At 38.3% G+C, this 15,917-nt stretch overlaps 1 protein-coding gene across 1 annotated transcript in view; it reads left to right on the top strand.

Annotated features, from left to right (window-relative positions):
• CLIP2 (CAP-Gly domain containing linker protein 2) overlaps nt 1-15,917 on the top strand; it is a 77,285-nt gene that overhangs the window by 58,557 nt on the left and 2,811 nt on the right. The window contains 5 exon segments of the mRNA XM_032216568.1: nt 9,894-9,951; nt 10,090-10,173; nt 11,103-11,259; nt 12,489-12,648; nt 13,956-14,141. Of these exon segments, the coding sequence (XP_032072459.1) occupies nt 9,894-9,951; nt 10,090-10,173; nt 11,103-11,259; nt 12,489-12,648; nt 13,956-14,141 (645 nt within the window).

Below are 15,917 nucleotides of genomic sequence, written 5' to 3' on the forward strand. Positions count from 1 at the left end.
CCTTCAAAACAGCAGCAATTCTTCTAGGTACACTCCACAAAGTCAGGCAGGGATTTTGTAGGATTATAGTCAGGTATATGATCAACTAATTATACCAAACAGGTGCTGATGATCATCAATGTCACATCTAGGTTGACACCCAGTCATGAACTGAAAGAGAACAGCTGTGTAGGAGGCTTAAAACTGGGTGAGGAACAGCCAGACTCTGCTACCAAGGTGAGGTTGTGAAAGACAGTTTCATGTCATGGCAAGATTGAGCACAGCAACAAGACACAAGGTAGTTCTACTGCATCAACAAGGTCTCTCCCAGACAAAGATTTCAAAGCAGACTGGAGTTTCAAGATGTGCTGTTCAAGCTCTTTTGAAGAAGCACAAAGAAACGGGCAACGTTGAGGATCGTAGACGCAGTGGTCGGCCAAGGAAACTTACTGCAGCAGATGAAAGACACATCAAGCTTATTGCCCTTCGAAATCGGAAGATGTCCAGCAGTGCCATCAGCTCAGAACTGGTAGAAACCAGTGGGACCCAGGTATACCCATCTACTGTCCAGAGAAGTCTGGCCAGAAGTGGTCTTCATGGAAGAGTTGCAGCCAAAAAGCCATACCTCCGACGTGGGGAACAAGGTCAAGCGACTAAAGTATGCATGAAAACATAGGAACTGGGGTGCAGAAAAATGGCAGCAAATGCTCTGGACTGATGAGTCAAAATTTGAAATATTTTGCTGTAGCAGAAGGCAGTTTTTCGTCGAAGGGCTGGAGAGCGGTACAATAATGAGAGTCTGCAGGCAACAGTGAAGCATGGTGGAGGTTCCTTGAACGTTTGGGGCTGCATTTCTGCAAATGGAGTTGGAGATTTGGTCAGGATTAATGGTGGTCTCAATGATGAGAAATACAGGCAGATACTTACCCATCATGCAATACCATCAGGGAAGCGTATGATTGGCCCCAAATTTATTCTGCAGCAGGACAACGACCCCAAGCATACGGCCAAGTCATTAAGAACTATCTTCAGCGTAAAGAAGAACAAGAAGTACTGGAAGTGATGGCATGGCCCCCCACAGTGCCCTGATTTCAACATCATCGAGTGTGTCTGGGATTACATGAAGAGACAGAAGGATGTGAGAAAGCCTACATCCACAGAAGATCTGTGGTTAGTTCTCCCAAGTGTTTGGAACAACCTACCAGCCGAGTTCCTTCAAAAGCTATGTGCAAGTGTACCTAGAAGAATTGCTGCTGTTTTGAAGGCAAAGGGTTGGTCACACCAAATATTGATTTGATATAGATATTTCTTTTGTTCGCTCACTTTGCATTTTGAAAATTGACAGAAATAAACAATCATTATTTATATTTCTGAAAGCATTCTTTGTTTACAGCATTTTTTCACACCTGCCTAAAACTTTTGTGCAGTACTGTGTATGTGTGTGTGTGTATGTATGTATGTATGTATGTATGTATGTGTGTGTATGTATATATATATATATATATATATGTTTTATTTGTGCTGATAAATAAATAAAGGGAGACTAGTTAGATCTATTTCAAGCTATTTAGCTCTCATCAGCTAGCCATACCCTTACTGGGATTCGAACCTGTGCTGTATTGCATCTTAGGCAAACGTCTTAGCCATTATGCCACAGGTCTCCTCCTTATCAGCTGAAGCCAGGGAAGAAGGTATATATTTAGTGTCACATTGACAGATGGTGGAAGCAGTTAGCTTCCTCCCATAATTGGGGCTTACCAGGGATATATTATATATACATACACACACACACACACACACACACACACACATACATACATACATACATACATATGAAAGAATGCAACATTTAAACAGCTTAATCCGTTGGCTCAGTGATGGTGGTTGGTGGTGGTCAGTGATTGAAACATAAAGGAATATCCCGCCCTCTGACTTGAGTCCAGAAGCAGTTCCATAGGTGGAACGCGTAGATGTTTTGGTGAGGTACCAACGTTTAGTACTGTCCTGTCAGGATCCCCAGACCACTCCTGAGTGAAGGAGTGGAACGTCTGCCAGTTTGAACTGAGGTAATGGAATGTGAGGCAATTGGCAGTTGGAACAGAGTTCTTTTCAGATGGGGAAGGGGAATAGAACTCATTAGCATCAGAGCGTGTTAATTATTGTATAAGAAATACTAATGATCTGATGGTCATTTCGAAAAATCCTTTCTTAGCAAGCACCTAGAAGCCAAGAGGAACATACGTGCCAAATTTCAAGTTTGTAGGCTTTATGGTTCTGGAGATTTCTTGATGAATGAGTGATACTTGGCTTTTATATACCATTAATGTCTAAACTGCTGCGTGTGCAAATGTGAGGGGGTATACTCACTTTTGTGATATACTCTATATATAGATAAGTGAAAGAATGCAACATTTAAACAGTTTAAGTTGTTAGCTAGATGGTTTTTTTTTTTCAAACTGGCCACTATGTGAGGCAGCTTGAATTCTTTCAAAAGGAAGTTCAACCATCAAGTAACATGCATTAATTAATGACCTTGGACAGCTTCATTCAGGATTCTATTTTGTTTACTATATTTAATTCATTAATTAAATTAATGAACCAACATTTATTTTTCTTATGAATTAAGTTACGGAAGGATAAGTAGGTTCTTGAGAACTTACTATTTCAGAGTATTGAGGAAATGTATAGGAGGAAGAAGGAAACAAACTGGAATGGTGATCACTTTAAATCTTGGTTATTGGACTTCTGCGATGATGTCACTTCCATGTGGGTGAAGGAATGGTAGCTCTACCAGCCTGGCTCGAGTTTCTGTGGTGATGATCCTGAGAAAGGATGAGTTGAACCTGGAGGGATCAACAGGAGAGGGGGGGAGCTCCGGCGCTGAAGGAGGAAGCAAGCAACTTCCCTATCGGACAAGAGTAAACCCCTTGAAACCACTGGAGAAGAAATTGGCGTCCATGGCCAATCTTGGATGGTGACTGCCGCACATGAGGGAGAGAAAATAGCAACACAGCAGCATTGATGAGAATATTTAAAACAACTAAACGGTATAAATTCTATTAAAGATTCTTCGAGCTAGAATTTCAAAGTGTTAAAGCGAGCTGGATACAGCTCAATGTCAGCAGCTATAAGGAGGGTGGAAAGCACTTAATTTCCTGTAGCAATGGAAGGCTTGGAGAGACTTGAGAACGGAATGGAATAAAGAGAAGAGGACAGGACTGTTGGAGGGATTTGGACAATAAACAGAAATTGGAGCCAGACAAATCAGTGACAACGGCGAAGAAGGGAGATAACTATTTTGGAATACTTGAGAGAAAGTGGGGTGTAGAAAAGCAAACATCAGACTTTGAAGAGGGGAAAAAAGCCTATACGAAAGAAGATTAACAACGCCATCTAGTGGAGAAAGAAATAAGAACTAAATAACAAAATACAGGACAATCCTGCTGATGCAATCTGAGAAAAAAAATTTTTTGTGCTCTCTGAAATCGGATTTTAAAAAATTGAAGGAGAACATTGAAAGAAGAATATAAATCTAAACTGAATTGTGGTGAGATAAAATATTGTTGAATTGTATTGAACCATATTATATTTGGAAGAGAGAGTGTAGAGGATATATGAACTATCTGTGATACTTTGAAATTATCAACGTTATAAATAGATGACATATTATATAAGAATTAAAATTAAGGCTTTATTAGCCTAAACATATTGTATACCTTGAGAATATTAAAAAAACAGTAATATAGTATTGAAGTAGGGATGATAGTTTGTAGTTATTAAAGAGACTATATAAGATTGTATACTGAATCAAATCAAGAACGTGTTAGGTTAAATATATTGAATATTGCATGAATATTGTGTGGATTGACTTGCATACAAACCCGAATATAGAAAGTAAGTTGTTAGATTGCAGGATTGAATGATATTGAATTGAAGTGTACATGGAAGAGGGAAAGTTCAAAGATTGAAGGGGCTGGTAAGAGAGTGGAAACAAGTAGTGGGCTGAGAGAAATATATGTTATTGTGGGGAAAATTGTAAGGAAATTAAAATAAAAAATGACAAGTATACAACAACAATTAGTAAAATGAATAGGATTGGCAGCATCCAATCCAAGCATCAACATCTTCACCCTCAAACCAGCGCACAATTGAGAGCACACTGGGTCTAGAGAAAGCGAGCTCAACAACGAACCTTCAGTGTATGCAAGATGCATTAGCAATGATACAAGAAACAATGCTGAAAACACAAGAAACAATTACAAAAAACCACGAAGAAACTAGGAGAAATCATGAAGAAATTAAACTAGAAATGGGAGAAATGAAGAGTGAGATTAGAAGAATAATGATAGAATAGGGAAAATACAAAGTGAAATAACAAAAATGAACAAAAAATTCAAAAAGTAGAAAGAAAGGTAGAAAAAATGGAGAAGAGAATAGAGATGGTAGATGAGAAGCAGACTACACTAAACAGACAATTGGGAAAAAATAGTATTTTTGGAATTGGAAAAAGCTGGTTTCTTTCTGCGCTTTCAAAATATAGTAGAAGAAAAGGAGAAGATTTAGGGGAAATAATTACAGAGATTGTTGTGAACATACTACAAAAAACAAACAAGAAACAAGAAGGGACATAGATGAGGTGTACCAAATCCACACAAATTATGCCAGGAACACAGGCTCCCAAAGAAATCCACGTATACTTTACTAGAAAATCAGTAAGAGATGAAGTAATAAGAAAGTGAGAGAACAACAAATAACATAAAGGAAGAGATCCAAATTCTGAGACAAATCCTGAAAATAGTGAGACCAGAGAAGGCAATATCAGTTCCTTACAACAATTAATAAGGTACATTGTAATGTTCAGATGGCTTACACCAGAGGGAGTGATTATTACCTGGCAGGATAAAAGATATAAAATAGACACAGTCGAGAAAGCAAATGAGTTCTTTGAACATCATTTCACCGCTGAGGAAGAACAAGAAAGTGGAGAGGAACCAGAGAGTAAAGCCAAGAAGAACAGTCAGTTGAAAACAGGGAGGGAGAAAGAGAAGAAAGAAGACAAGAAAGAGAACTAATAGAACAAGAAGGTAGTAGAATATGAATAGAGACAAGAAACTCAAGGAAACTAAGGGCGGCACACAACAAAACAAAATGGAACAAGAATTAAGTTACTCTCACTAAATATAAATGGATTAAACTCACCGGAAAAGAGAAGGCAAACTTTGACTAGATTACAAAAAATGAATATGGACATAGTATGTCTTCAAGAGGTACATATCAAAAGCTAATATAACAAGCTACTAGAATATCCAAAGTTAGGAAAATTATTTACAACACTAAAACAAAAAAAGGAATTGCAATATACATTAAAGAATGAATAAACGCAAAAAAAAGTATGCAGATGAAGAGGGAGGATTTTAATGATAGAAATAGAAACAGAACAAAGAAAAATTATCCTCACAGCAATATATGCCCCAAATAAAAACAAAAATAATTTTACAAGAAGATCCACCAAAAAATAACAGAAATAGAATATGAGGATATATGTCTAATTGATGACTTCAATGCTATAACAGATATCAACGATGACTAAAGAGTAACAAAAGAAATAAGAAAAAAAAGAATGCTACCATTTACCTTTTTCGAATTGTTGCAGGAATTGAGCCTGAAAGATGTATGGCGAGAAAGGAACATAGGAAACAAACAATTTACATATTATTCAAATCCCCACAAATCATGATCAAGGATAGATATGATTTGGTCAACCCAAGAATTGAGAAGAGATACAGAAGAGATTGAAATAACGATAAACACATGGGCAGATCACAACCCAATAAAAATAACAAGGAAAGGACCAAAAAGAAAAAGAGATGGACAATGAATCAAAGAATATTGAAAGATAAAGAATATATTAAATGATAGAAGGGAATTGAAACTTTTCTACAAAGTAAATAAGAAAGAAGAAACGTTACAAAACCTATGGGACACTACAAAAGCTTTGTTGACAATAGCATATTTGATAAGAAAAACAAGGAAAAGAGACAAAACTAGAAACATTAGAGAAAGAACTTAAAAAATTGGAAATGGACCTGCAAAAAAATCCTCAAGAAGCAAAAATAAAGGAGAAAAAAGAACTAATAAACATAAATTAAATTTGATGACACAAGAAGAGATGGTCCAAAAAATCAATTTGAAAAACAAACTATTTTGAAAATGAAGCACTTATAGAAGCGAAGCTATCAAAAACATGGAGGGAAGCATATAACATTGGCACCCAAGAGGATTTGAACCATCAACAAATAAAAAATTATAGACCAATCTCTTTACTAAATGCAGATTATAAAATCTTTACATCAATAATGGCAGAGTGAATTAAAAAAATATTAATAAAATCATTTACACAGATCAAAATGGCTTCTTACCAAAACGCCAGTTAAAAAACAATATGAGGATAATTATAAACGCACTAGAATATTATGAAGAGAATCTGGGAAAACAACTTGCACTGGTCTTTTTAGACGTCCAAAAGGCCTTTGATAACTTGAATTGGCATTTCATTATCACACAGTTAAAATGATGAGATTTGGAGAAAAATGTATAAAAATGATAGAATCAATTTATTCAGCTCAGACAGCAAAAGTAATAATAAAATAGTGACACTACAGATTTTAAAATATGGAAAGGAGAAAGACAGGGCTGTCCATTATCACCTTTATTATTTATACTAACACTGGAAGTTCTATTAACAGAAATTAGAAACAATCAAGAAATAAAGGGATTAAAAATATAAAAGAGGAATATAAAATACAGGAATTTGTGGACGGTATGGTATTCATATTAGAGGATCCATTAAAATCAGGAATTAAATTAATTCAAAAATAGAGGAATTCGGTAAGATAGTGGGACTTAAAATTAATAAGAACAAAACAAAGATCATTATGAAGAATTTCACCAAAAAACAAGAGCAATAATTAGAGGAAAACATGAGAATGCAAATAGTAAAAAAAGTAAAATATTTAGGAATTTGGCTGACAGGGAAATGCTCAATAATTAAGAAAGATAATTATGTTAAAATGAGTCAGAAAATTAAGAAATTTCTGGAAAATTGGAGGAAACTACAAATATCATTAATGGGAAGAATTGCCATCGTTAAAATGAATATACTACCAAAATTTTTATTTTTATTTCAAGTGGTGCCGATTAGCCTAGGGAAAAACTTTTTAATAGATTTAAACAAATTAATTGCACATTTTATTTGGTCGGGAAAAACCATGAATTAAATTAAAATTGTTACAGGACAGTAGAGAAAGAGGAGGATTTGGACTTCCCGATTGGGAGCTTTATTATCAAGCAACAGCTCTCACCTGGATAAAGGAATGGATCAATCTAAAAAACAGAAGATTACTAACAATAGAAGGTCATAATTTGGAACTGGGTTGACACGCTTTATCTGGGATGGGAAAGACAAAATTCATAGCTATTTCCAAAAACATTTAATTAGAAAAGCTTACTACAAATATGGTTAAAAATCAAAACAAAACACTACAACAAAATCCCAATCTGGCTATCCACCATGGAAGCTCTGATATAGCCGAATGTATTGAACATAAACAAGATAATAAGATATAAAGACGTATTAGATAACCAAGAAAGATAAAAACAAGGCAAGAATTGAAAGAGAGGGAATAGATATAGGCTGGTGGCCCTATTTACAAATGCAGGCAAGGTAAAAAAGACAGGGAAAGGGATGGATTTTATAAGGAACCACAAGAGCTGGATAAAATTCTACAGGGAACTGAAGAAAAATTAATTTAAAAATGTATCGCTATTTATTAAAATTTAAAATGGGAGAAGAAACTGAAAGAAACAATGATAACATGGGCAATAAATTTTGGGTATAATAGAATTTGCAGAATGGGGAAAAAAATTGGGAAATAAATTACAAATTAACGATGGCAATGGCATATAGAGAGAACATGTACAAGATGTTCTACAGATGGCACTTTCCACCAGCGAGAATTGCGAAAATGTTCCCGGAATGTTCATCTATCTGTTGGAAATGCAACCACAATATGGAACATGCTACCATATGTGGTGGACATGCACATCTGTGAAAAAGTATTGGGAAAAAAATAAAGATTGGCTAAAGGAGATTACTACACACCAAAGTGCACTAAAACTTGAATTATTTTTGTTAGGAATTATAAAAGGAAAGTATGAAAAAAATATTAGATACTTAATTCTACACATAATTACGGCAGCGAGAATTACATTCGCATAAAACTGGAAAAATAATTATCCACCAACAGAAGAAAATGTAATTAAAAAAAAAAAAGAATGTGCAAAGATGGATAGGCTCACGAAAGAACTAAAAGAGGAAGAAGAATCTGAATATTACTCCGTATGGGATTTATTGTACAATTGGCTAGAGGAAGGGGGTGGGCAGGAAAGCAAAAAAGGAAGGAAGGAAGATCAACAAAGATGCGAAGTTTGTACAAACAAAATTAAAAAAAAATATTTAAAAAATGTAAGGAGATTCACAGTGCAATCCATTTAATAGTCAGAATTAAATCTTTATTGTACTTGTTTATTGTTCCTAGGATTTTATAAGTCATGTTTTTGTGGTTTTTGTTTCCATTAAAATTATCTTCAGTTAAAAAAAATACTATAAAATCTTGATTCTCCAGAATTTGTATGCAGTGGACAAATCTAATTATGTTTATCATTTGCATATTATTATTGTAATTATATAACTTGCATGATGACATTGCTACTCAAACAGCATAAATTACATTTTGCTGACAAATTCTTAGATTCCAAGGATTTTTTAGAATTATGGAGATCTCCTTCCCCCAATTAATCATTAAAGGAGAATATTTATAACTCAGGGTTGAAATAGGGGACCCTGGTGCTCTCTGAGCTTGGTTGTTTTCTTGCAGATGTTTTATTACCAAACCAGATTTGGTCAGAGGTAAAATGCTACCAGTTCGGGCCTGAACCAAGTAGTAAAAAATGCTACTGTTCGCTAGAATCGGTAGTAAAAAATGCTTTAAAAAGTTCAGATGACCAGCTATGCGCGATGGTGGGAACATTTTTTAAAACTTTTTTAGATTTTTTTTTGCTATGAACCAGCTGTGCAACAATCAGTTGTGCCTGATTGTTTGTGAGGTTCCTGCTTGTTGCAGGGGCCATTTTGTGTGAAGTCCAGCTGCTTTTGCATTGTGTGTGTGGGTCAGTTGTGCAACCACGCCCAACCAGTCACATGACCACCAGGCCACGCCCACAGAACCGGTAGGAAATTGTTTTTTGAATTTCAACACAAGTTTGAGTCCACAGGGGATAAACTGCTAGCTGCAAAACTTGTGGTTTGATTACTGCAAACCACAAAATTTGATTGCGTGCAAGAGAGAAAGCTTATGTATGTTTTATTAAGACGCATCATTTATTCATTCAGAGATTACAAGGCTTGTTTCAATAGTTCATGAGATTTACTTTGATACGATAAAAGCAAAATGTTCGATCTTTGCTAGAGTGTATCTATAAAATTGGCCATGTCTGTCATAAATCAGTGGAAGGTATAAGCATGGAAGAGAGCCAGTTTGTGTAGTGGTTAAGACATCATAGTAAAAACTGGAGACTGGAGTTTTAGTCCTGCTTAATCACAAAGCCAGCTTTGGGCCAGTTGCTCTTTCTCAGCCCTAGGAAGGAAGCAGTGGCAAGCCATTCCTGAAAAACTTTGCCAAGAAGACATCAGGAACTTATCCAGCCAATTGCCAGGAGTCAAAACTGATTTGAAGGCATACATAGACGTAACCATGAAAAGCACCAGTAGAACTGATTTCAGGGTTATGCACCTTCATTCAATTCATATTACCCAATATTGCTGGTTTATGGGGATTTTTTTAATGTTTCTTTAGATGATTGAAACAAATGACATTTCAGAAGAAAAGATCAAGATGAAACAAGCCATGGAAGGTAAGAGTGCATCCCACGCAGAGTTCCTTAGTTTGGTGTCTTCCTAAATATGTTGGACCTCTTATTTGCTTGCTTGTGGGGTGAAGTGGAGGTTGGGGTTCAAAGTATTGTTTCCAGCGCTTCCTTTTCTTCTTACAGATCTCCAGGACAAATTGAATAAAAAGGACAAAGAGGTATCATCGCTTGTCTCCCAGACAGATACTCTAAGGGCCCAAGTAAGTGGTAAGTCTGGTGGTCAATATGGAAGTAATTTGGTGGCGTGTGCATAGGAAAGATTATACAGTGTCAAAATTGCATTCCTTCGAATAGAGATTATCTGATAAGAAAGAACACTAATAAAGAATTTCCTTACCTGTAAAAAAGAACAAGCAAATAGGGTGGAAAGGAAGGATAGACTAGGCTAAAATGTCAGTTCCATAGGTTCAACCTTTTTTTATCTTTTGGGGGAGAGGGGAGAATTTGTAATGGGTGGCATTTTAATTGGTGGAGCTGAAAAATTCACTTCCTCTACTTAAGATGACTTGTTTGTAACCAGGTTTAGGTGCTACTAGCTGATAACCTGGCATTGTCCAGGTATTTATTTATAGGGGAAATTGCCCGGACCAAACGTAATTTCTAATGTTGGATTTTCCCCCTTACCAGAGGGAGCCCCCTTGTGGAGTACTGTGAAGCTGTTACCATGGCAACTCCACTGCGCTATACAGTACAAGCCGTTTTTACGGCAGTACAGTAGAAGCCATTTGAAGGCACAACAGGCTGTATCATAACAGAACACCCACCCCGAGGGGTGTTAGTGGTGTTTTACCCCCCCACACACACACACACAGTATTTGTTTCCAGAGCATAAGTCATCTGTGTACCAAGTTTGGTTGAAATTGCTTGAGGCGTTCCAGAGTTATGCTGGAACAAACAAACACGTTGTGTCTCTGTTGTTAGAGAGGCAATTGCACCAATTCATGATAACTTATTTGCCTCTGATCTGTTGGCTATGATGGCTAGAGCTTATGAGAGTTGTACTTCAGCAACATCTAGGAAGTCTCAAATTCTCCACTCCAGATGCATTAGCCCAACCATTCTCTTCCTACCTTTCCAAGGGCTCCAGTTCGGTTTATATTTTTTGTCCCCCATCTTTTCTTTTTTCTGTTTGCCAGCAATGGAAAATAGATGCAAGAGCTCTGACAAGAAGGCGGATTCTTTGTTGAAAGAAAAGAAAAGGCTGGAAGCAGATCTAGAAACAATGTCAAGAAAAACCCACGATGCTTCTGGTCAGCTGGTTCTGATCAGCCAGGAGCTATTAAAAAAAGAAAGGTAAGCCTTCTCTTCCCAGAGTTTTTTGTAATTGTTTCTTGTGTTTTCAGCATTGTTTCTTGTATCATTGCTAATGCATCTTGCATACACTGAAGGTTCATTGTTGAGCTCGCTTTCTCTAGACCCAGTGTGCTCTCAATTGTGCGCTGGTTTGAGGGTGAGGATGTTGCTGATGCTGGATTGGATGCAGTCGGACGTATTTAGAGCATTAGGCACCCCAGTTATAATTTCTATAACAGAATCTAGAAATGGTTCCAAGGAAACCTTGGCTTCTAGGCAGAGGACCAAGTCTGCTTGTTTTTGAGAGAACTCTGAAGTTGGAAAGATCTGTAAAACATTGGATGATTCTGGGGTTTCCTAAATGGGGTAACTTTCCAGCACCTTCCAGATAATATCACTTAGAATTTCCAACCTTTGAGTGAGCAGGTTATAAATTCAAGAAATTCCTATCCGAAACATTAGTAAGAAAAACTAGGTTAGGGAAAGGTCTATTGTTCCAAACAATAGACTTCCTTCCTTCCTTCCTTCCTTCCTTCCTTCCTTCCTTTCCTTCCTTCCTTCCTTTCCTTCCTCCTTCCTTCCTTCCTTTATTCTTTCCTTCCTTTCTTCCTTCCTTCCTTTTTTCCTCCCTTCCTCCCTCCCTGCCTCATTCTTCTTTCCTCCCTCCCTTCCTCCTTCCCTCCCTCCCTCCTTCCTTCTCTCCTTCCCCCTCCTTTCCTCCCTCCTTCCTTCCCTCCCTTCCTCCTTCCTTCCTCTCTTCTTCCTCCCTCCCTCCCTCCCTGATTTGGAGCAGGGCCTTCTCACAGTTGCTGCTTCATTTATGGAACTGTCTTCTTAGATAATTGACTCCCAGGTTATTAATTTTTAGATGGCAACTATAGAATACAGCTGTTGGGTTAGGTATCATCATCCCCTTATTGATGGAAGGCTTTTTAGCTGTCATATTGCACTTTTAAAAACATAAATAAATTATGCAATTTTTGTAGTCTCTTACTCCTAAAGGAGACCAGAGTAGTATATAGAATGCACACACATATAATTTATACATCCCACATATTGAATGCCGACTCACTCCCCAGCAGTTAGGAGCAACTTGAAAGCAATAAATACATCCATAAAAACTAAAAGCAGTTCCAGTATTAGAATCAAATTCGTTAAGGTATTTGATAGATTCTCTCTCCCAGGCAGCCCAAGATCTCTTTCTGATCTTCTCTCCACTCTTCCTGCAGAAGCTTGAACGAGCTGCGGGCGTTGCTAATGGAAGCCAGCCGGCACTCGCCAGGCCCTGAACGAGACTTAAGCCGTGAGGTGCACAAAGCCGAGTGGAGGCTGAAGGAGCAGAAGCTCAAAGATGACATCAAAGGACTGCGAGAAAAACTCAGCATCCTGGTGAGGACAGGGAGGGTGGAGAATTTAGGGCTGGTTAGCCCAGGTGACAGGCATCGTATGCGAAGCCTCAGCAAGGCAGTTTTGCCTGGATGGGGTACGTTGTGGAGGAGATACAGTTCACCTCATCACAGCAGAATAATTGCATGAATTATGAAAAGGAAGATTAGGGGAGACATGATATCAGTGTTTCAATATCTCAGGGGCTGCCACAAAGAAGAGGGAGTCAAACTATTCTCCAAAGCACATAAAGGCAGGACAAGAAGCCATGGGTGGAAACTAATCAAGGAGAGAAGCAACTTAGAACTGAGGAGAAATTTACTGACAGTTAGAACAATTATTCAGTGGAACAACTTGCCTCCAGAAGTTGTGAATGCTCCAGCACTGGAAGTCTTTAAGAAGAGTTTTGGATAGCCATTCATCTGAAGTGGTGTAGGGTTTCTTGCCTAACTAGAGGGATTGGACTAGAAGACTTCCAAGGTCCATCCAACTCTGTTATTCTATTCCAGGGGTGTCAAACTCGATTTCATTGAGAGCTGCATTAGGTTATGTTTGACCTCGAGGGGGCAGGGTTGGCATGGTCAACTCAACATCACTCATTCTGGGGGTGCCTGTGGTGGTCCGAGCGCTCTGCCAGCGAAAATGGGATCCTGAGCTCCATTTTCAGCTGCAACAGCCTCCTACCACCCTCTGCAGTGAAAACGGAGCTCAGAGGGGCTGGTCCTTCGGTATTTCCATGACCCAGAAGTCAATCTCTAAGCCAGAATTCAATCTCTTTTATAACTGGTGGATTTCAACTCCCAGAATTCTGAGAGTTAAAGTCCACCAGTCATAAAGGGCCATTGTTCCCCACCTCTGCATCTAAACTGTGCCTTTTAATATTATTGTTAAATATTATTATTAAATTATTATTTAATGTGTTGTATTTATATTTACCAACAAAGAAATGAAGGGAGACTAGTATATAGATCTATTTCAAGTAGTTTAGCTCTTGTCAGCTAGCCATACCTTTCTGGGATTCAAACCTGGGCTACTTACATATTAGGTACTAACCTCTAAGCCCTGGGCTCTCCTTGCTTTGTCAGCTATACCAGGGAGATATTAACTCTTTGAAGCAGTATGCTCCGTCCTATATTTGGGTAGACCAGGTTGCCCAAATAAAAAACATATTTAATATTATTCAAAACATCTACCTTTTCTTCCTCTTCTCCCTTTTGGATCCTCATTTAATACTTTTCTCCTGATTTTCTATAAATGAATGCAGCAGATAGTTCTCTAATTCCCTAATTTTTAAAAAAATAAATATGCAGGACAAAGAAAAAGCAGTCACAGATCAGCGGCGGTATTCCCTTATTGATCCTTCTTCGGAGACCGAGATCCTCCGATTGCAACACCGGCTGGTCAGCACCGAGGACGTCCTGAGGAATGCCTTGGAGCATGGCCAGCAAATGGAAAAACTGATGGAAGCTATGCGCAGCTGCTCTGAAAAAGCACAGGTCAGTCTTTCATGGCTATATCTGGACTGGATCTGGTTAGGGAGGTTGGATGTGCATCCTCTACTTATTAAAAAAAAAATCTAAGAACTGGATGTCAACTCGCAAAGCATCCCTGACCTGCTCTCGAGTTGCCTTAGGTAAGAGGGATAGGAAAATGAACTTCGCAACTGCATCAAGGAGCTGGCATCTCAGTCAAAACAAAGACATTCCAACTGATAAGGCAAGGTTGTTTCCACAGAAACCCTCTGTGGCTGGAGGGGAGTGATCTCTACAACCTGTGAAATTGCTTCCTTGGAGAATGTGACTGATGACACACCTTAGGGGGAGGGGGGAAACAGGGTCAGAGCTGGGACGTAAATTAAGTGAGGTCATAGTTGGCTTCATTTGGTCTGTGCCACCTGAAGCTCCTAATAAATAACTGGATTTCTTTTGAAGCCTGGCATGAGGCTCATGATTTAATTAGGGCATCGGTCGGAACCCTGAGACTGGATTTATCCTGGTTTCTCAACCCCTGCAATGAGAGATCCTGCAGTATTGTCTTTTTTACACGTTCACAAATTGTGAGACCATTCCTTTGCTCTAATCTGTGGCTAGTAGGATGTGAAATTCTATTTCTAAATTGTATTCTTTATTTGCTTAACTTATATCCCACCTTTATTATTTTTATAAACAATTCAAAGCAGTGAACATACAGATAGTCCTTGACTTATAACCATTTGTTTGGTGTGTATTCGAAGTTACAACAGCATTGAAAAAGTTACTTATGACCTGTTTTCACACCATTGTCGCATCCCCTTGGTCATGTCATCAAAATCGGATGCTTGGCGACTGACATATATTTTGAGTTGCAGTTTCCAAGGTCATGTGATCACCTTGTCAAGGTGATCACCTTGTCAAGGTTCTGACTGACGAACCCAACCAAGAAAGCACAGCTGAGATGATCAGATCTCTTCTTGCAAAACTTTATTGTGTATAACATTTCGGCACAGATTAAGGCAAAACCAGCCCTAGCTAATTCCCGCGCAATCCCACATAATTATAGACTTCTCCCTCCCCCTATTAGTGCAGGTCACATTGTCCAATTAAATGTTGTTGAACTGTTATGAGAAAGTGTGTCTAAGGATTTCAGCCACCTGCTGAAGTGTCCTTGGCTCTCACAGTTTCTCTTCTTGATGTCTGGAACATACCTTCCATTTCCCCCTTCCCTCCCTACCCCTAGTTCATTGGCAAGCTGAGAAGCGATAACAGTTGCAACAGCATAAGCGTGCTTCAAGGTGACACACCTTTTGCGACCTTCTGACACGGAAAATCAATAGGGAAGCTAGATTCACTTAACAACCGTGTTACTAACTTAACAACTGCAGTCATCCACTCAACAACTGTGGCTGCAAAGGTGGTAAAATGGGGCAAAACTCACTTAAAAATTATCTTGCTTAGCAACAAAAATGTTGGGCTCATATAAGTCGAGTATCTATGCCTTATACTTTTTCCTTACTGGAAAGCAACCATCCCAATTGGGAGGGGACCTCAAGTGGGGTATTAGTCTGGACTCATTAAGTAAACACAAGAGGACAGGGCGTGATCTTCCTGAAAGCCTATGAGCCTTACCTAGTCTTTCCCAGGCAAAAGCTGCCAATTTAGGGAGATTCCTGTGAAATAGGTATAGAACAATAAAGTTTGGTAATTCATGCCTGACATTACTCCTCCTGTTTTCCCCACAACAATCCTGGGAGGTGGGTTGGACTGGTCTCCCACCTGGCTTTCATAGCAATAGCA

This window comes from Thamnophis elegans, chromosome 4 (genome assembly GCF_009769535.1).
Source record: "Thamnophis elegans isolate rThaEle1 chromosome 4, rThaEle1.pri, whole genome shotgun sequence".
Taxonomy (NCBI): Eukaryota; Metazoa; Chordata; class Lepidosauria; order Squamata; family Colubridae; genus Thamnophis; species Thamnophis elegans.